The following is a 20663-nucleotide window of genomic DNA, read 5'->3' on the forward strand; positions in this document are numbered from 1 at the left end:
AAAAGAATATGTTTTACTCCGAAACTGGGGGGCATGTGTTGACGCCAGATTTCGTCACTAGTAGAATCGGCGCTAAGAAGAGAGGGAATCGGAGGAGCACAGTTGGGAATCGGCCAAGTGGTGCTACAGTGTGAGATCGGCTGGTGACTTCCGTTTCGTTTCGGGTCAAATATACCAGAGTCCCAATCGGTAGCCTTTTGCCGATGAAGAATCGGCCGATTAGGAGGATGGGTTGATTGGGCCTGTATGGGCTTAGAAAGGAATAGAAGGATGAGGTGGAAATCAGCCCACGAGGTGTGGAGTAACTAAACTAGCACGAATCGTGCTTGTAGATATTCGTTTTCTGTTTGAATTAGGGATAGAATTCTAGTCGGTTAAGAAAATATCTGTATGGGGCTATAAATAGCTACCTTTGTAAATCTGTAATCATCAACCAATAAATACAACAAACTACTTTTTCCTCGTACTTGCTTTCCAGCAGGCGACTTCGCCATTACTTTCCTCTTTTTCACGAGTTCGTGCGGGTTGGCAGGGCTGCATCATCTTGATCTCCGGCCAATTCTGTAAGTTCCGTTTATCGAGTAATATCTAAGCTTTAACTTCGGGCGCATCGTTGTTGTTTCGTTTAGATTTATTCACTAGTTATCGATATTTGCTAGATTCATAGGTTTTACCTGTTTTTCTAGTCTTTATCACCAGTTATCCAGCTAGGAATCAGTAGTGTCGGCTCTCTTTATTCTCTGTTGTTAAATTCATCTATTGCCGATTAGATCTATTCCTAGTGTTGTTATCATAAGCTTTGTACCGATTACTCCAGTGGTTTTCTGTTTACAAGGCTACAATGATCGGCTGTTTCATAGCCGATTCCTTTGTTAAAGCAAATCGGCCGATTCGCTGATAAGCTCTTTCGAGATCGGAAACTTAGCCGATCGTGATCTCTGAACCTGATACGTATTCTTCCTTGCCAATCAACAGGTCAGATTGGCTGGCACGCCGCGCGAACCGCACCAGGACATTCACCCGAACAGGAGCTAAGCAGATTCTCCCGGGTCGTGTGTCGGTCGTTGGGACTCGGTTGACCGATTTCTAGCGCCAACAAAAACTAATAGTGAAAAGGTCATCCGGCATTTGCTCCGACGGTCTTGAGCTAAGCATCGGATCATCCAGTGCTGAAGGGAGTTTGGCCCAAAACCTTCTGTCAGCTTCAATTGAAAATATGCTTCCTCCAACACATTCATCCGACGGTCATCCACAAGGCGTCGGATCATCCGGTGCTGAAGGCCCAAAACTCAAAAACCTTTTGTCAGCTGAAATTGAAAATATTTTTTGTCCGATGCTCTGTACCAATTCATCTGATGGTAGCATCGAAACAAAGGATGTCTTCCTTCAGAAATTTCAGTCCCAGAAAATTTATCCGATGCAACTAAAAAAATAGGACGTCGGATCATCCGACGGTCCCTTTATCTATATAACTTATACTATTCAATCTCCTTTGAGTTTTCATCGATTTGTTTGCTTCTTGAGTTCTTCCATGAGTTGTTTAAGCTACCAAGTGCCATAGAGTATTAAGTGTGCATTATTTTCATGGCTAGCTTCACATGATCAAGCTACTATCATCGAAACCCCTCTTAATAGTACGGTCCATGAGCTACAAACTAGCAAAAACTATTACACTAAGTGTCCTTCATCTTCTTGTGACACTTAGTTCTACAAAGATCCTTAGCCTTGTCGCATTAGCTCCATGTCCATTATTGCAATTCAAATTAGGGGTCCACATTCTAATATATTCGTGACGAGATAACCAATAATATATCCACTTCAAAACACACGGGTTAGTCACAAGCATAAGGTTGTCATTTATCACCGAAACACACCCTTACCAAAGGTACGTAAAGGGTGTGTTTCGGTGATAAAGTCCGAAGTAATTACTGAATTTGTTTTCATTTTGCAAGAAAAATTAGCGCTTATATATATTATAAGATTTATATATAGTTTGCCCTCGCGACGAGTTCGCCAGAGGGCCCTCAGAAACTTAGGAGCGGCACTGCAACTTGATAGGAGAAGTAATCAAACAGCTGATACTCTGCCTTCACCATGTGGTATGCAACCAACTCAGCTCGCGTGGGTTTGATGGTCCTATGAACTGGGTTGCGTGATGTGCTCCGAGTGCATCTTTACCAGGAGCTCGGTTAGCTGCTTTTCCAGGTCTTCCTCCTTGCTGCTCCTGCTCACAGTCGTCCTCCCACTGCTTGTGACCATGACCACTACATCTTTGTAGTTCGCAAGCTCATTTGCAACCACCACGTTCATACCGTACTTTTTCAAAGCCATCTCTGCCTTCTGTAGGAGGATGTTGGGATCCGTCTCGAGCTGCAGTGTAAAGGCATGAGGAACAATTGGCAAGGCAGATTTGGAGATGGGAAGGCTGAAGAGTTAGTGAGGAAAGAAGAAATTTAGAACTAACCTTGAATGATACACAAAATGCTGAAGGAGCCCAATTTTTTCTGAGGATGAAAAGCATCTTGGGGACTTGATTGAGTTGCATGTTTAAAGGGCCAACTGCTGACTCGATTTTATGTTTGGCCTGTGATAATATTTGTGTTAGAAGGGAATAGGGAATGGAACCATGCAAAGGTGTCAGAACAATTTGAATATCTAACTGAAAGTTCCATCAACTCCTCTCAACAAACATTAGTGACCAAGTACTAGCAACTGTCCAACTAGTGTGGGATGTGCTCTTTTCAAACATCTGAAAACAGAATCTGGAGCAATTCTAATAGCAGAAAAATCATATTATGCTTATGTTTCCGGTATTTCGAGTATACCAAGTCATGTCACAATTCTAAAATTTAATGATGAAGTGTGCAGAGGGACTACAGTAAAAAAAAACTTTGTTTCTGTGCACCAAGTGGATTGTGAAACCTTGATAATTCATTTAAAAATGGAGGAAGTAAAATGTAAAAACCTTGTATAACTATGATGTGCAATGATAATGGCAGTCTAAAATTGTAGCAGTGTGATCATCTGATGTGCACTGACTGCTTCAGATGTACTCCTGCTATGCTCCACGAGCAAGCAGTTGACTGGTCTCGAATGCGATAAACATGTGAAGACATTGTCTGAAGATAGAACCTACCATGCTTTCCCATGGAACATAGAAGTCAGAAACTGCAGCAGCAAGAAAGAACATTCCACGGTGCCCTAAGCAATTCATAGAAGTTGCTACCATTTGTAGTAACTGTTGGAAACAGGGAAAGAACAAACAAGTCAGATTCTGTGGTAGTACAATATCATTCACAAGTTTAAGCTATCATGGATCATGGATGCACATGCAACTAAGCTATTATTGTCTATAACAAAATAAGAACGTGAATCTTATGATATGGTGGGAATCTCTTATGAGTACTTTGAATCACAAAAGTTTACCCAAATTGACTTCCTCCCACCTTAAACTATGCTGAAATCTTGAACAATATTCTAACCAATAAACCATGAGGGTACAAAATATAGCATGGACAACAACAGTTGATACGTGAGACCGACACTCTACTCAAAACAATAAGAACTGGAAACATCCACTAGTAGGAAATATGTTTGGGTACCTGAAGGTACTCGAAAATTGTAGTGAAAGGAAGTTTCAGAAGCAGGCCTTCATGAATTGCCTGTAATCATGAATACAAGATGAGGCCATGGTACCATATCAATCTGATTTGCAGCCAAAGCATCAAAAGAGAAAGCAGCATGCAAATAGGGGTGCAGCATATACCTTACGATAATTGCTAATAGCTGCCTTGACCACAGCGGAATGAGATTGGGGAACTGAGATGCATAACAGAGATACAAACAGATGTTTCAATTCAATAGTGGAATACAGATATACTGATTTAGAGATTACTTGAAACTACTGTAAAAGAATGAGGTGATGAGGCAGGAAATGAGATAAACTTAGGCAGGCATAAAGCCATATAGGTGAGGGCAAAATTGGTCAGACCAGACAGATTTGGTTCAGTTAGCATGACATATATAATTCAGGAAAACAATCCCCAAACCTTGGATTTCTGAGTCTTCACCAAGCTCAAAAAGATCGAGAAATGAATCCTCTGGAAGAAATCTACAGTAAGGCTGCTTGCTCCCACTGCAAAGAGGCACTGGTGTCACTCACACTTTCAGGCATTCTGGCATTCTCTTTGAGCAATAGCATTCCGGCATTCAGAACTGAAACGAGAACAGCTTGCAGCTAGCTACACAATGCCCCCACGTCCTAGTAGTAACGACAGCCTCACAAAACCAGCCTATGAAACACAAATTAAGTGCCGGGAAACACAACAGCGAAGAGAAATTGTTGAAGTGCTCACCGGCGATGGATGAAGATGACGGCATAGCCTGCCTTGAGAAAATACCTGCATTTTGCCACAGAGAGTTCTGAACAAGCAGGGCGGTGACAAGCAAAAGAAGAGGGCGCGGTATGCGTGTGTACTCGGTGGCGGCGGCCCCACGCTGGCCGGAGGAGAAATTGTCGATGTAGCGCACGCAGCGCTGCTCCAGGGGCACCGTGGTGCCGCCGGAGGTGATGCAGATAACCCCGGCGGGCCCTCCCACACCGCCGCTCCCTGCAGCACGCGATCGGGGTCAGGAACAGCTCTGGATTGAGCCGGGTCGGGCTGCCGCGGCGGGAGCCAGCGAACCGGAGGGGTGGGAGCAAAGGGAGAAGTGAGGGATCAGCGTGGGGGGCACTTGCCGGCGGAGTGGCGGGCGACGAAGTCGTTGAGGCTGGCAGCGACGCGGTCGCGGTCGCGGAGCGGCGGCGCGGCGCGGAAGAAGGCCTCCGCCGCCTCCTCGCTCCGGCGCGCCGCGGCCTCCGCCTGCGCCGCGATGCTTGGATCCACGGCCATGGCTTCAGTCTGCTCTCTTCTCCCTCTCTTCTGATCCTCCACTTTTCGTCAAAAAGAGATTACTTTGTGCGGATTTTTTGGAGAAAATAAGCGTGAGAGTGATGGGACTGCATTAAATGAGAGGAAGAATAGGATTCTTGGCATCCATTTTGTTGAAAAGGAAGACATCGAGACCGAAAGATGGTGTGGAGGTGAAGAATTGGTGAGCAAAATCTTTTGGAAAAAAAAAGAATCCGGATGAGGATCGGGAGTTTGAACCCGACGTGAATCGAACACGCAACCTTCTGATCTGGAGTCAGACGCGCTACCATTGCGCCACGGATCCGGTCGTGCAAGGATTAAGAATTTATCCTTAATATATAGTTCTGTAATACTTGTCGCAAGCTCCATCAAATCCGTACCTAAGTTGTTGAAAAAGGACATTATGCCATTCTAAACTCAGCCAAAGTTCCCTGGACCAAACAACTTTCTTCGAGTTGGTTGCATACAGGTATCACTGAGGTATGCCATTTCAAATTCATTCTCTTTTAGTTTTCAACAAGTTGAAGTATATATGCATTTGCTGGCAAAAAAAAAAACAAAGAAAAGAAAGAAAGAGGGTACACGTGCACTAGCGTTACAACCGATTTGATCTATAGTACTCAACCTAAACACGTCATAAATCTCGTCATTGACTACCCGACCTTTTAGTCGATATCTATTATTATTGGTGTCTTAATTTTTCAATGTTAACCACACCATTGAGTGTGAGGGGTAGTGGTATCGTCACCAAATGAGACGGGGCAAGGTTTTATAGGAGCCATATGAAAAATAAACAGTTCAATAGCAATTCCTAATGTTATTATTTTTTATCTTCCCTCGGATTGCAATTTGCTGTGACTATTTTCCCATTAGTATGCTAGCATCCATTACACTCTTCTGAATTTGGCATTTGGATGTTTCCACTTACATATTCTCTCCCACTCCATCCCTTCATCTCCATTGAAGCACGAGCTTCACGGAGGAATGGAGCCCCTCGACTACATCTGTCACTAAGCAAAAATGACCTACCGATCATCTTTTGTAGATGTTTTCTTGCATGAGAGGATATAACGAGCATGCAATCCATCAAATAATAAATCGGTTGAAAGCATAGTTGCCTAAGTTAAAAATGCAATCAAAGAGTCGTAACATAGCATGCTCGATTACTATCGGGGTGTTTGGATCTTTAGTCCGGACTAAAATTTATGTCACATCGAATATTTGGAGATTAATTAGGAGGATCAAACATGAGCTAATTATAAAATTAATTACACAAATGGAGACTAATTCCCGAGACGATTCTATTAAGGCTAATTAATCCATCATTAGTATATGTTTACTGTAGCACCACATTGTCAAATCATGGACTAATTAGGCTTAATAGATTCGTCTCACAAATTAGCCTCCATCTATACAATTGGTTTTATAATTAGTCTATATTTAATACTCTTAATTAGTATCTAAACATCGAGCAATTAATTTTATAATTAATTTATATTTAATACTTCTAATTCTAAATAGTATCTAAACATTCGATGCGATAGGAATTTTAGGAACTCCTGGATAAACAAACGGAGCCTACGTGGACACGCCTCCGCAGTGGAGCCTACTACTCCCGCACCATGTGGAGTCGCCATCCTCCAACGGAAACGGGTTTCGCCGCTTCTCAGCGCTCACCAGTCACCAGGCCAGCAGCCGCTTAAACCCTCGTTCCCCTTTCGTCTCCCCTCCCAAACCCCCCAACACCCCCCGCCTCCACTCCCCCCACAGCCCGGCCGCCACCGCCTCCGCTCCTCCGGCCTCGCCTCCCCAGCAGCCTCATCCCGCCCCCCTTAATGCTCTATCCCGCCTCCCTCCGCTAGCCGCGCCGCGGGCGCGCGTCCCCACCACCACCCGCTCTCTCTCCCGTGGCGGCCGCGCGAAGACGGCGCCCCCCTGCGGCCTCGGCTTCTGCGGGGCCGGCGGCGGCGCTGCGGGGAGGAGGGCGGCCGGGTCCAAGCTGAGGCGGTTCGTGGGGTCCATGGCGGTGGCGGGGCCGGCGCCGGCTCCGCTTCTGCGGTGCCGCGGCTCGGCGCCGCCGTGGTTCGCGTCGTCGTCGCCCTTCTTCTCCCGCCGCCGCGCCCGCCGCTCCTCGCCGCCCCCGGCGCTCTCCGGATGCAGGAGGTAGTCGCCGCGGCCCCGATTCGGAGATTTATTCATGCCGTTTTTGCGCCGTGTCCTGTTGGGTCATTCGATGTTCGTTGAGGCCTTTATGAGGCCCGTTGAAATGTATGAAGAGGGTGTTCTAGAGCTGCTGCTTAGCTGTGTCGGAAATGGTGCGTGTGCTGCTCTAGGTGCGGAGTGACTGTGGATTTGAGGCTGTTAGCCTGTTACTGCTGTGATTTAGACTGTTATTTGGAGGTCTGTTATGTTGGTTCCAACCGATTAGCCCCATGTCTTGGTTAGTGTAAATACAGTCTTTGTCAACCAATTAGAGGATGCCCAGGTTGACATTAGTTATGTTAGGCAAGGGAACATGGTCTCACCTTCTATTGCCCCATGATTGTTCAAACCTGTCCATGTGCCGCCTGAAAATAGTGGTCCACTGAAGCTTGCCATCATCTGATATGTTCCCCTTTACCTGTCTTTCAGTACTTAGCAATTTGACATTGCTTTGGTGCTTTCTAACTTCGGCAATCGTTCTGGCACAGGCAAAACTATTCCCATAGCTCAGATATGGAAGTTCGAGGAAGCAGCACTTTCAAGCTTGGATTCTATGCCAACTTAAACGTGCAAAATATTGCACAAGAATGGCTTGTTGAGAGCAGGAGGCTGTTTTATCTCAGAACCGTCAACAGTGTCACGAATAACATCTTTAAGGGCACCACTCCTCTACGGGCTGAGAACCTACAAAATGAACTCTCAGAAGATCGCAGGGGCTTAAACCACCCTTCCTTGCATAATCTAAGAGAGTTTATATCATCCAAGTCAATTGTAAATAGACATGAAAATACCGAACTGGTCAGGCATAGTATGATAAATCATGTGCAATCAGTGTTCCCAGTAAGTGCTGTTAATAATAGTGTCAAACAGAGCATGCCTAGAGGCCCAAATGTTACTTTGCGTGACATCTCTAATACAGAGGCAGTTTTGGAGCTGGATGATAAAGTTCATGATGGTGATGACAAAAAGGTCAAGAAACCTGTAGTTAAAAAATGGGTTTCATCTTTGCCACCTAAAGCATCCTTCTCCGAGGAATCTGTGAAAGCTCGGAAGGCACTTGCTGGCATCTACAACAAAGTTTTGGTAGTTGACAATATCGAGTCAGCTAGGACCATTGTTCAACTGCTTACTACAAAGTACAAGAACTTTATTCATGCATGTGACACGGAGGTAAAAAGGGACTCTGCTTGATTTATTTGCTTTCTTATGTAGTGGTTTTGTTATCCAACCTTATTCACTAAGGCAAACAATTTGTTTCACAAAGACAGCAAAATGTTCCATTTAGTTGAGTATTATCCTTTTACTGTGAAGTGCCATCTGTCATGTATTACATCCCGTGTTTGTTCCAATTTGATAGTTATCAGAAGAAGCTTATTTCTGATAGTGATAGGTGTAGATTGTAATTCCTGCAACTCCATTTGCTGACCCAAGTATTTGGTCATTTTATTTGGTCTATGTTCCTCATGAATGTACCAAAATTCACCATAGGCAATGGAAGAATTTAAGTCAGATGTCATCATTAATGTTGAAGATTGCAGTCTGTATCGGCTTCTCTTAGTTTCACGAGCTATGCTCATTGTCTACTGCTGGGATCAACCTATGAGCAGAAGTAAACTCAGTTGTAGTGATTGAAGTATAATATTTGTGCAGGTATCAAATATCAATGTCAAAGAAGAGACACCAGTTGGTCATGGACACGTAACATGCTTTAGTATTTATTCAGCAAATTCTAATGCACAAGTGGCTGATTTTGGAAATGGCAAAACTTGCATTTGGGTTGATGTTCTGGATGGTGGGAGAGATGTCCTGATGGAGTTTGCTCCTTTTTTTGAAGATCCATCCATCAAGAAGGTGCAATTCTTTTCCTCTTTGTAGTAATTTCATGGCCATTTTTCTCCTTTTATGTTGGTTGAAGCTGTATTCTTGAAAAAAAATTGGATACACTTCACTATTTTATCCTTCACCGTTTCACATGATCATCAACATGGAAAAACTGCAGACTTTCCAACAGCAAAACCTTACCTGGTTACCTGCCAAGGCATCACATATCAACTACTTTAGCTTTGTTTTTTCTTGAATTATCTGAAGTGAACATATATTTTCTCTTCATATGTAGGTTTGGCATAATTATAGCTTTGATAGCCATGTTATTGAGAACCATGGAATTAAAGTAGCTGGGTTTCATGCTGATACAATGCATCTTGCACGCCTTTGGGATTCATCGAGGAAAACTGATGGCGGATATTCACTTGAAGGACTTACAAATGATCGTAGAGTCATGGATGCTGTTCTAGAAGATTTACCTAATGCTGGAAAGACATCAATGAAAACCATATTTGGCAGGAAAAAAGTTAGAAAGGATGGATCTGAAGGGAAAGTCATATCTGTTGACCCAGTTGAAAAGTTACAAAGGGAAGACAAAGAGTTGTGGATTTGTTATTCTTCACTAGATTCAATGAGCACCTTGAGGCTTTACGAGAGCTTAAAAAGAAAGCTTGAAACAAAGGAATGGATCTTTGATGGTTGCCCCAGGGGCACAATGTATGATTTCTATGAAGAGTATTGGCGTCCCTTCGGTGCCATTCTTGTGAAGATGGAAACAGAGGGAATGCTTGTTGATCGTGGTTACCTTTCAGAGATAGAAAAGGCTGCTATTGCTGAACGAGAAGTAGCTGCAAATAAGTTTCGAAAATGGGCATCTAAATACTGTCCCGATGCCAAGTACATGAATGTGAATAGCGATACTCAAATTCGCCAACTTCTCTTTGGTGGCATTGAGAATAGGTATTGTTTTGCACTGATCTCTCAACAAATTCCATATACCTTTTCACGATGGTATCTTCCTGAGTGCACCTCATGTTTGGATCTTTATGAAAAGGGCACTAGTAATTATGGTAGTGATTTGGTGTAGAATATATTAATTGGACTGCAATTCATATACACCGTCCCAATCCCTAAAGTTGATAGGTATTGACCTTTAGATTCAGTTATGTGAGCATCCACAACCATTTTTAAGAGCAAGAGGGGGAAATGGAAACTGACTTCTCCTTTGCCTTTGTGCCTGCTTATCATTGTGTATGTTATATCCTATGCTGAAGTGAACTGAATCTTTTTGGTTTTCTTTTGTTATCTTCTAGTAACTGATTGCTTATATATCCTTGGAAATTGAAGCTTTCTTTCACATTGCTTTTGTATAATTCCTAGAAGTGTTAACATTGTGTTCAAGATAAAAAGAAGTGTTAACAATTTTATCTTTATAACAGACATAAATCTGGTGAAACTTGGCCACTCAGTAAAACTTTTAAAGTGCCAAATGAAGAAACTGTAGATACAGAGGGAAAGAAGACTTCAAAGTATCGTACAATCAAACTTTGCAGTATTGTCGAAGATCTGAAAATTGATATGTTCACCCCGAGTGGCTGGCCATCAGTCAGCGGGGATGCATTGAGAAGTTTGGCTGGTAAAATACCCACGGAACATATTTACACAATGGATGATTGTGATGAAGATTCCAGTGGTTCAGAAGATCCGGAGCAGGAAATAGATGAAAATTCCTCATATGGAACAGCATATGAAGCGTTTGGTGGAGGAAAGAAGGGAAAAGAAGCATGCCATGCAATTGCAGCTTTATGTGAAATATGTTCTATCGATTCATTGATATCCAATTTCATTCTTCCCTTGCAGGTTAGTCAGCTGATCTTGTAAGTTGTTCCTACCTTGAGCTAGAGTGTCTGGCATTACTGATCTTGCAGGCTAATCAGTTTGCTGGTGGGCTGCATGCTCACAGCTCAAAATTCTTGTGTATTCTGTGTTGTGAAACTGAAAGCTTCAGCATCGTCAGAAAAACGTGCTGATTCACTTAGGGTTACAAGTTTTTTTCTTTTCCTTTTTCCTTTTGTTGAGAGGAAGCATGGGATTTGCTAAATTAAGTGTCAATCTGCACCACAAAGTTTAGTTGGTTTGCATTAATATTGTTCGTAAATTTTGTTTCTTTGCAATATAATTGTTGCATCCAGTTCTTATGATTGCATGTTTTGTTACTTCAATTCTATCATGATGATTCATTTCTTGTTTTCCCCTTTGCGGTATCTTTGAGGGCTTTAAAGGTACTTAGCTAGTTCACATTGGCATTCTAGTGTGGATTGTGAGTGAGACATTGCTACATAGTGATTATGCCAACTTTTGTGAGCATAGAAGTTATGTTTAGCTAACTTCATTCAACTGCAAAGTGTTTCTGTATTTTGTGTATCTGAAAAATTTTACCCCATGATAGGGAGATCATATATCATGTGCAGAGGGGCGCATTCACTGTTCATTAAATATCAATACTGAGACAGGGCGCTTGTCAGCACGAACTCCAAATCTACAGGTATGCATAATCTTTTGTGTTTATGTGGGGTTTGTAAGGAGCTTTTCAAATCTACAAGGGATCTGTAAGGAGCTTTTTTGCAATACCATCTCTGGATTGTTATGAAGTGCATGGTATATCACCATAGAAGGAAAGAAAGAAAGAGACAAACAAGTGGTACTTACAAGTTTATTAAAAAAATAATCAAATGACATTGGCAACTTTTGCTTCTATGGTGATGTGCTTCTATTTGGTTTATTAAAAGCTACTGTTCCACAGAGGCTGTGGTCCAAAGATGGATGTGCTACGTGTAATGCCTGCTGATTATAGCCTGAGGCTTCAGCATTTACAAGAGGCAATATAAATGAAACCCTCCATAGAAATGTGATAAAAATCATTAACTTACCTACCTCACTTTTGCCATATCTCACTCTTTTGAAATCTTCGTTTCTTAATTAACTGCAGCTACTTTTATGCTTCATAATCATGTATATCCATAAACTGGATAAAAATATACTTTAGCTCCAGAAGTGGCAAATGGTTTAATTCTAGTTGTAATATAGTTAAGATCTGGTAAATAGTGCTCACTGTTAATGTAGCACCTTATTCATTTGGCCAATATTATTAATTGAACTCAATACGTGCCCCTTCCAGAATCAACCTGCCCTTGAAAAGGATAGGTATAAGATTCGGCAAGCCTTCGTTGCGGCTCCAGGAAATTCTCTTATTGTTGCTGATTATGGTCAGGTGTGCTAACTAGTGCTCAATAGTCAATATTTTTGTCCTTGAATTGCCTGAGCAATTTCACTATTAGGGTCTTATTAAAGGCATGTTTTAATGTAGCTGGAGCTGAGGATCTTAGCCCACCTTACTAATTGTAAAAGCATGCTGGATGCTTTCAAGGCTGGTGGTGACTTCCATTCTAGGACTGCCATGAATATGTACCAGCATATCCGTGATGCTGTTGATGAAAAGAAAGTTCTTCTTGAGTGGCATCCTCAACCTGGTCAAGAGAAACCTCCAGTGCCGCTATTGAAGGTACTCCAAGTGCTACTAGTTTTATTTTTCTCTTACAGCTTTGGCGTTTCTTAGAAGTTATGCTTGATATGTCTTAATTGTCTTTTATTTGATGATATCTATATATATTGTGTTTTCATGCAATTATATTCTCCCCAGCTTGTTGTTCATTCAATAAATTCCTATTTCCTTTTCTAAATGATATAGGGATATATACCGTTCCTGTACTTTTGGGATTTGTGAACTTTTTACTCCTATTTCACTTTTCACATGTGGATGGTGTTGTTCCACAATACTCCCTCCATTCTCCTTTGATAGGGCTATTTGCAAAACTATTTTTTTCTCTTTTGATAGTCCTATTTGAGTTGCCACCTCGTGTTTGACACAGATGACTGTTTGATTCCCGTGCAAAGTAACTCTTCTAGAAAAATAATTGGTGCATATATATGATGACATCGATACCGAGGTACATGTATATGATAACGAGGAGTACATAATGACATGATTCATTAGACGATAAGTAGAGTTCATTCTCTTTGGTCATTGTGCCAAGGTGAAATAGGCCTATCAAAAGAGAATGGAGGGAGTATTTGTTGGATACACCAATCCATTGCAAGTTTTTGAATTCCGTTCTATAAGGATGGACCCACTCAACCCTAGCATGGGGCATCACACTAACCAAGAATGCCATAATTGTATTGCATGTGGCTTGTTGAACAACATTTGTATCACTAAATATTTGTACTCTCACATCTTCAGAAGTGACACTTAAATGGCTGGAATGAAATTTGGCAAGAGCAGGTACCCTTGTACATTGCATACAAGGATGGTTTGTATTTTTCAAGATACATCCTTTTTTTTTTATCAATTACCATTGAGCAGGAATTTTCCTGTGTGCTTTTAGTTCACCAAATGCCTCATGCCCTGCTGTTAGTCTTACGTGATTAAGGAAATATATGTACATCAATTTTTACATGATCACATAGAGTATGTGAAATAGAAATACTCATGCTAGTTATGATGCAGTTGAATCAAATTTAGTGTTTCCATTTTAGGATGCTTTTGGTGCTGAGAGGAGGAAAGCTAAAATGCTTAATTTCTCCATTGCGTACGGAAAGACAGCTGTTGGGCTATCCCGGGATTGGAAGGTATGAACCTAATTACCACCAACCTACATCTGAATTTTGAACTAGGATAGCAGCGTCATCGATGCCAGCAAACTATGCAGGAAATTACTTGATCTGTAATTGATCATTTCCTTTTAGAATTGACTGGATTCTTTGTATCACAACTCACCAAGCCAGACAACAGTAGATGGTTTCTAGGAGAGTTTTTGTAACTTGATCCGAGTCTCACTGCTGAGGATGCTTTGTTCCCTTAGTTATTTTTTGCCAACTTCTGAGTTACATGGCATATTAGCTCTCTATATTTAAATTCTACACGTTAGATATTGGTTATTGCGAATTCCGTTAATCGTATATGTTTTTCCTTTCAAGTTTTGTACTCAATATAGTAAAAAGAACTTTTAAGAAATTGTTATAACCAATTCTGGAGTTGTTCTCTAGGTTTCTGTTAAGGAGGCAAGGGATACGCTTAAGCTATGGTATGGAGATAGAAAAGAAGTGTTAGCTTGGCAAAAGAGGCAGAAGAAGCTTGCACACGAGAAATGTGAAGTTTACACTTTGCTCGGCCGATCGCGCCGATTTCCTAACTTGACTCAATTTGGTCCTGGTCAACGAGGTCATATTGAGCGTGCTGCTATAAATGCACCAGTGCAGGTACTTATTGGTAACTAGTTGTGGATCAACAGTTATGCTTCATGACTTCTCAAACTTGATCATCAGCTTGGTATCTTTCTGATCCTCAGGGAAGCGCAGCAGATGTTGCTATGTGTGCCATGCTTGAGATCGAAAGGGATACCCGTCTTAAGGAGCTTGGTTGGAGGCTCCTATTGCAGGTTCGTCTTTGTTTGCATAAAACAATGCATTCTGGCTGACAACTTTACATCTTAAAAGAAGGGCAAGCCACTATCTTGTTTTCTTTTATGTAAACAAAAGTGAAGTCAATGAACAACTATAGCACATTCTGGAACATCATTCGTTCAACGTTTGCATTTGTTTGCTTCTGTCAGGTGCATGATGAAGTGATACTGGAAGGGCCTTCGGAATCTGCTGAGACGGCCAAGGCCATAGTAGTGGAGTGTATGTCCAAACCTTTCTACGGAACTAACATCCTGAACGTCGACCTGGCTGTTGATGCCAAGTGCGCAAAGAGCTGGTATGCTGCCAAATAGACACTGCACACATCCTGTTATCCTACAAAATACAAATGTGCAGATGCACGTTTGCCTGCCACAAGGTTGCTGACAGTGGTGCAATCGGCGCCCCTCCATTCAGATTAAAAAAAAATGGAATTGAGTCATCCTGGAGACCGCGGCTCCAGGATTATCACGTTTTAAGTGGTAGCCCCAACCACGGCAGGATCACACCCCCATTTCTTGGTTGCAGCAGAACATTGAAAGACCGAAGACTTGCTGGCAGTCACCTCGAGTTGTTGTGAGTGTACACTAGTAGTGTAGTAGCGCTTAGATTTCTTGGAGTGTAGGTTCTCAGTAGGACCAGATCGGAGTTTGAGATGGCTTGATCTCGAGAGAAGTAGCAGTGCCAAAGCATGCTGTTTGTTCATAAGATGACTTGTTCAGCATGCTGGTGCATTAGGTTAGTTTCCTGATTTGTTCTGTTCCAGTGAGGCCAGCTAACGTCTTGGTGAATTGGTGATGCCGGGTTTATGTTGGTCGAGGGATAACACAGTTCAGCTTTTACCACGAGCTATGTCTCGTTTTCCTTTTTCTTGAGCTAAGTAAGTTATTCTGTATTCAGCACTTTCGTGTTATTGCCTTGTTCAGCAGCAACCACAAATTCTTATTTCTTCCTCCCCTCGTCACAAATATCGTAAATAAGTGACATTCTAGACATTGATACGGTTTTAAAGCACAGTTTCACTTGTATTTTTGGAGTTATATTGGTTTGAATCTATATTTTGAGATAAATCTACTTGCATCATTTTTTTAATATCCAAACTTAACAAATAAAAGTAATTAGCAGCTAAATTTAGACTGATGCATTTATGACAGCCGTAGAACGTCACTATTTTGTGACTGGAGGGAGTTGTTCGTTAATTTCGTAATTTTGACTTATGAGGGCTTATATTTGGAATATATGTATCCAGAAACACAATATAGATATTATAAAAGGGATTCTCACTTGAATCGTATGGCACCCATTCTTCCTTTTTTCCTGCAGTTTTTTTTTCTACTTTTGGGATGCAACCTCACTTCATTTGCTTGCTACCTCGCCTCCGAGTGCCATCACCGTTGGATCCGCCGCCCTCTCTTCAATAGGTGTGTCGTGAGGTTCTAAGTTTTGGATCACTGGAGCACTCTGCAACCACTTAGTTCTAACTCAGCGATAAAATCCCACCGTTGAGACGTGTGAATGAAATTGACATTTTCAATCTTATCAATAACAGAAGGTGTAGAGAAAGGGCCTCTAGTAGTGGTCAGAGCATCTAAGTAGCATCCAGCAAATCTGAAATAAAAAAGTTATAAAAAATATGTTGGGTTTCTCTACCGACTTTGGTCAAAAAAATAATATAAGGTGTAATAGTAAAACACAAAATTAACTAAGAATTAGAATTGCAAAATGAAGGATTGTAAAACACAGGAAATATAGGAATAATTAATGGTTGGAGGGACCTACGGTAGATGTTCTGTTGTGAACCCTCCGCTTCCTTCCTTATCCATCCGTCCACTAATAAAAAAAACAGCAGGGCACATCTATTGCTTTCCTCCGTCCACTCTTGCTCCCCCACCCACCCCCACTGCGAATCGCACCTACCGCTAGCCTCCAAACTCATCCGCATCGTCTCCAACGCTTCAACCCCCCCCCCCCCGTCCCGCGGCGAATCGCACCTACCGCCAGCCTTCGAACTCATTGGCATCGTCGCCGACACCACCGAGGACCGCCCTCTTCTCCCCTTCCTCCCCCTCCCCTTCGACCCCTATGACACCCTACCTCATCTGGATGAGCTCCCCCGCCTCCAATGCCGCCCCTTCCGATTCGATGACACCATCGCCGTCGCATCCGCCTTCTACACAACCGCTACACCACCCCGACGTCAGCCTTCCAACTGGTCTCCTCTACCATCCATCCGACGGCACCGCCGCTTCGCTGCCTCGCCACCCACAACCAGCAACTATTGCCAATCTTGCAATTGCCGCCGGCCATCTCTCTAAGCTCGCCAGCCATGGAACCTCGCCCATTTTTCCTCCACTCACGCCTCGATCAGCTGCTCCATGGAACACCTGCCGGAGCCGGAGTTGGAGGAGGTTACTTCCTTCAATCCTGTTGTTACTTATCTTTTTTTCTATTTTTTTGCGCTTGGACAACTAGAGTACATATGTAGTATATGAACGTACACACAAACACATGTTAACACCACCACACTCACACAAACACACACCTCTATACGCACGCTAGATCTAAAAACTATATACACCATGCGTCCTTCTAAAGATCGATGAAGTCGAACACAATTCTATAGGTGCACGTCACGGTACCATTGTTGCTTCACGTGTCGAAATTATTTTTAGGAGTAAAATCCCTGGTGAGACACCGGATATCCACCACTTTCTTGCCCGCTATAAATAGGGACCCTCGAGCTCAAGTTAAATCAAGTTGCGTTAATGGTTTAAGTGTATATATTTTGTTGTTAATGGTTTAAGTGTAGAAAAAATAGATGAGAAGAGAGTTCACGCAAAGGAAGTTTCCGCACATCACACGGTTTCCTTGATTAAAGAAAGAACACACACTGACCCACACAGGCCTCTACTGCCGTATTTCTCCTCGGAGCTTCCGAGTTTTCTACCGAAGCCATTCAACAACAGAGAGCAGAAAACCCCCGCCGCCCGCCGGAGCGGGATGGCCGCCGGCGACTCGGCGGTGGTGTTCCTGGAGACGAGCCTGGGAACCCGCTTCGCCGTCTCCTTCCCCTCCCGCGGCACCACCGTCGCCGACCTCAAGCGTGCGTGCCTCTCCGTCACCTCACCTCCCCCCTCCCCGATTGCAACATTGATCTCCCCCCTTCCGTTCTTTCTCTGTATATATCGTCTCCCAATTTCCGCGGTTTGGCCGAACTCGAATCGGAACCGCAACACCTCGAATTGGACAGGCCTACTGAGCGCCCAGCATTCCGCGTGTTTCCCCCGGACGGGGCCAATCGCCGTCACGTCCTTGCAGGTATGGTACCCGCCGCCGCTTTGCAATTCATACTTTGCTATCCCATTTCGTTTCGTTTCATCGATGGATTGGCAATCCTTTTCGTAGGTTAAGAGAGATGGTTTCTGTTACGTTCTCTCCGACCCTATGGATGTGTAAGCCGCATTCCGTGGGGTCGAAGGAACCTGGCACCTCCGGGTCGAGGCCAACCAGCTTTCTCCTCGCCCGATTACTCGCAGAGATGCCAAGTTTGGTGCAGGCAACGCTGAACAAAGTGCCAGCCACCCCATTGCTGAGAAATCCACGCAGAACATGTTGCCTGGGGTGCCTGTGCCTCAAGGAGGTGGCAATCTTGCTTTATATGGCAGTGGTAACCCACCAACGAATCAGGAATTTCTCAAGCATGCTGGTGGCAGCAGTGTCAGTCTGAAGATGCAAGTACCATGCATCAACAAAGTGCAGGTCCTGATTTAGTAGCAGGTGGCTCTCACACACCACCAACGAACCATCTGGATGGACCGCAGGAGTGTCCTCAGCATGCCTCCGGCCAGTGTGAAGATGTAGCAGCATGTGGCAGTGATACCACACCAATGAGCCACCTGGATAAACCTCTCGAAGGTCTTGATCATGTTTCCGGTCAGAACATGTTGCCTCTTGGGGTGCCTCAAGGAGGTGGCAATCTTGCTTTATGTGGCAGTGGTAGCCCACCAACGAATCAGGAATTTCTCAAGCATGCTGGTGGCAGCAGTCAGTCTGAAGATGAAAATACCATGCATCAAGAAAGTGCAGATCTTGATTTAGCAGCAGGTGGCTCTGACACACCACTGACGAATCATCAGGATGGACCGCTGAAGTGTCCTCAGCATGCCTCCGGTCAGTGTGAAGATGAGGACACCATGGACCAACAAGTTTCAGGTCGTGATGTAGCAGCTTGTGAGAGTGATATCCCACCAATGAGCCAGCTGGATAAACCACTTGAAGGTCTTGATCATGTTTCCAGTCAGAGAAAAGATAAAAATAGCATGCCTCGACAAAGTTTAGATCCTGTTGTAGCAGGATACGACAATGGTCCTGTTGGGGTTCAACGAAAAGACATAATTAAGGAGACAGGAGGAAAGAAACGCTCTAGGGAGGAAGATGAAAACGGTGAAAGCACTGTTGTAGATCATGATGGCTGCCTCACCTCGCTTGCTACCTCCACACTTGCTGGGGGTAACGGAAGTGAGCAAGAAAATTTGGGATTGCTTTATAATCTTGAAGATCATTCACATGGTTTGGGGGAAATCTCTCTTTTGGCCAGAAGGAACCATGGACACACAGGGTGTGCAATGGTGAAAGCAGCATCGGCGGATCAGATATTGCATCTTGTTTGGAGTCCATAGAAAGAGAGAATCCTTCAGACGAAGTGAAGGCACATAGAAGTAAGGAGAAGGAACCACAGAGTGAAAGCAGCTGGAAAGGAACAGACTTTCTACATGGTGTCGAGTCCATGAAAGAAGACAGCAGGAGGCTGACTTCCAGTGTCCATCATTTCGACGAAGGGGAATTCGAAGGGTCCCCATCAGCTGTTATCGCTGAACATGAGGCATGTTTCCTAAGAAGAAAACGGAGGGTTGCAGTGCGAAAAGTTCCTATGAGTATGGCAAGAAAGATATGTGCTTTCAGGTAAATATACTGTTTTCTTGAGACATCATGTACTCTTGCCCCGTTTCTTGCTCGCCGTTGATTTCTTTGAGATTCAGTTTCTTCTCTGACTACGTTGGTAGTGAGCTTATCCTGCGAGACGTCATTTAGGTGACGTTCGTGTCGCGGATTCCTTTCTGGTTGATCTTCATCTTTGCCTTCTTGCGCAACAACAAGGGCGAAGAGTTTCCGTTCCAAAGAATAGCTTCCTAAACTTGACGTGATGATCTCTATGGAGCTGTCTTCTTCGTAGATGGGCGACAGAGGGTTTCCCTCCTAGTACGGGAGGGTATCGAGGTAGGCGATGAGACGTGACTCGTCATCCTTGGCAAGAGCGGGTAGTTTCGTATTGGGTCAGTAGACGAATCTGCCTTGTGAGTTGATGTAATCACCATGCCCTGTTGTGAACCTGATAATGGAGTCTTCTCATCCGGATCCGAGTAGTAGTTGAGGTTCTCGATCAAATCCAAGTTGAATTGTGATCTGGACATGGTAGCTTGGTAGATAGCATCCGAGTTTCGGAATCCAAATGGGAATCGACTTGGGTTGTAGACCGCACGATGGCTTAAGCACCAGTTCATGGGAACCAGTCTGACTAGCGGGAGAAGTCGAGTTGAACTTGGACTCGTCCTCCCTGCCTCTAGAGAGGTTAGAAATTGAAAATTTGTCAAATTTCTCGACGAGATCCTCCAGAGCTTGGCGCTGAAGGTTGATGGCGTGCTACTTCTTTTCCAGAGCTGGTGCAATGTGGCGGTGGAAGTTTCCAGCGCCGTCCGCGACGCAAACCTAAGAGCCGAAGATGAATGTTACGCCTGCTTCGAACGCGACGGTAGGCTTGATGATGACTTGAGCCATTCGAGTTCGCCGGTGAATTCTCAGCGAGATCCCCTACCTGGCGCATATGCCGAAGAGATGTACTCGATATTTATGATATTTATACTTTGTTGCTACTCTATATTTATGTGTTGGTATGGATTTGTACTATCCGAGACAGCAATTCACACGTGACAGTCTTTCTGGGACTATCACAGAGGTGCGTAGGTTTGAATTCTCAGAATTGGGAATTCGGGTCGTTTCAGCTCCCTCTATATTTGCGCTAGACAAGGCAAGATCGAGCTCATGATGACTGGCGTATTTATAGCTTGAATCTAGAGGTGGTAAAAGATCATAAACCTCATGTCTCCTTCATAATCTAACTAAAATCTATCTATCTTTACCTCAAAA

At 43.6% G+C, this 20663-nt stretch overlaps 3 protein-coding genes and 1 non-coding gene across 4 annotated transcripts; 2 read left to right on the forward strand and 2 right to left on the reverse strand.

The window, feature by feature from the left end:
• Positions 1-1925: 1925 nt before the first annotated feature.
• Positions 1926-5108, reverse strand: LOC101772064 (phosphopantothenate--cysteine ligase 2). The gene is made up of 9 exons (XM_004972673.4): positions 4739-5108; positions 4478-4610; positions 4356-4400; positions 4050-4135; positions 3767-3819; positions 3603-3662; positions 3137-3238; positions 2465-2584; positions 1926-2370 (listed from the first exon to the last, which is right to left on the reverse strand). Exons 1-9 carry the CDS (start codon positions 4890-4892, stop codon positions 2137-2139), a joined length of 987 nt encoding a protein of 328 aa, XP_004972730.1. The 5' UTR covers positions 4893-5108; the 3' UTR covers positions 1926-2136.
• Positions 5109-5145: 37 nt separating this feature from the next.
• TRNAW-CCA lies at positions 5146-5217 on the reverse strand. The gene has a single exon. It is a non-coding gene; the product is annotated as a tRNA-Trp (tRNA).
• Positions 5218-6660: 1443 nt separating this feature from the next.
• LOC101760461 (DNA polymerase I A, chloroplastic) lies at positions 6661-15412 on the forward strand. Its single transcript, XM_022827834.1, has 12 exons — positions 6661-7076; positions 7604-8285; positions 8766-8966; positions 9232-9899; positions 10379-10799; positions 11389-11484; positions 12118-12210; positions 12307-12501; positions 13536-13628; positions 14046-14258; positions 14348-14437; positions 14612-15412. The coding sequence occupies exons 1-12, from the start codon at positions 6934-6936 to the stop codon at positions 14771-14773; spliced, it is 3057 nt and encodes a 1018-aa protein (XP_022683569.1). The 5' UTR covers positions 6661-6933; the 3' UTR covers positions 14774-15412.
• A 2048-nt stretch (positions 15413-17460) lies between these two features.
• On the forward strand, positions 17461-20336 carry LOC111257678. The gene is made up of 2 exons (XM_022827707.1): positions 17461-17777; positions 17865-20336. Exon 2 carries the CDS (start codon positions 18200-18202, stop codon positions 19136-19138), a length of 939 nt encoding a protein of 312 aa, XP_022683442.1. The 5' UTR covers positions 17461-17777; positions 17865-18199; the 3' UTR covers positions 19139-20336.
• Positions 20337-20663: the final 327 nt, after the last annotated feature.

Source organism: Setaria italica, chromosome VI (genome assembly GCF_000263155.2).
Source record: "Setaria italica strain Yugu1 chromosome VI, Setaria_italica_v2.0, whole genome shotgun sequence".
Lineage (NCBI taxonomy): Eukaryota > Viridiplantae > Streptophyta > Magnoliopsida > Poales > Poaceae > Setaria > Setaria italica.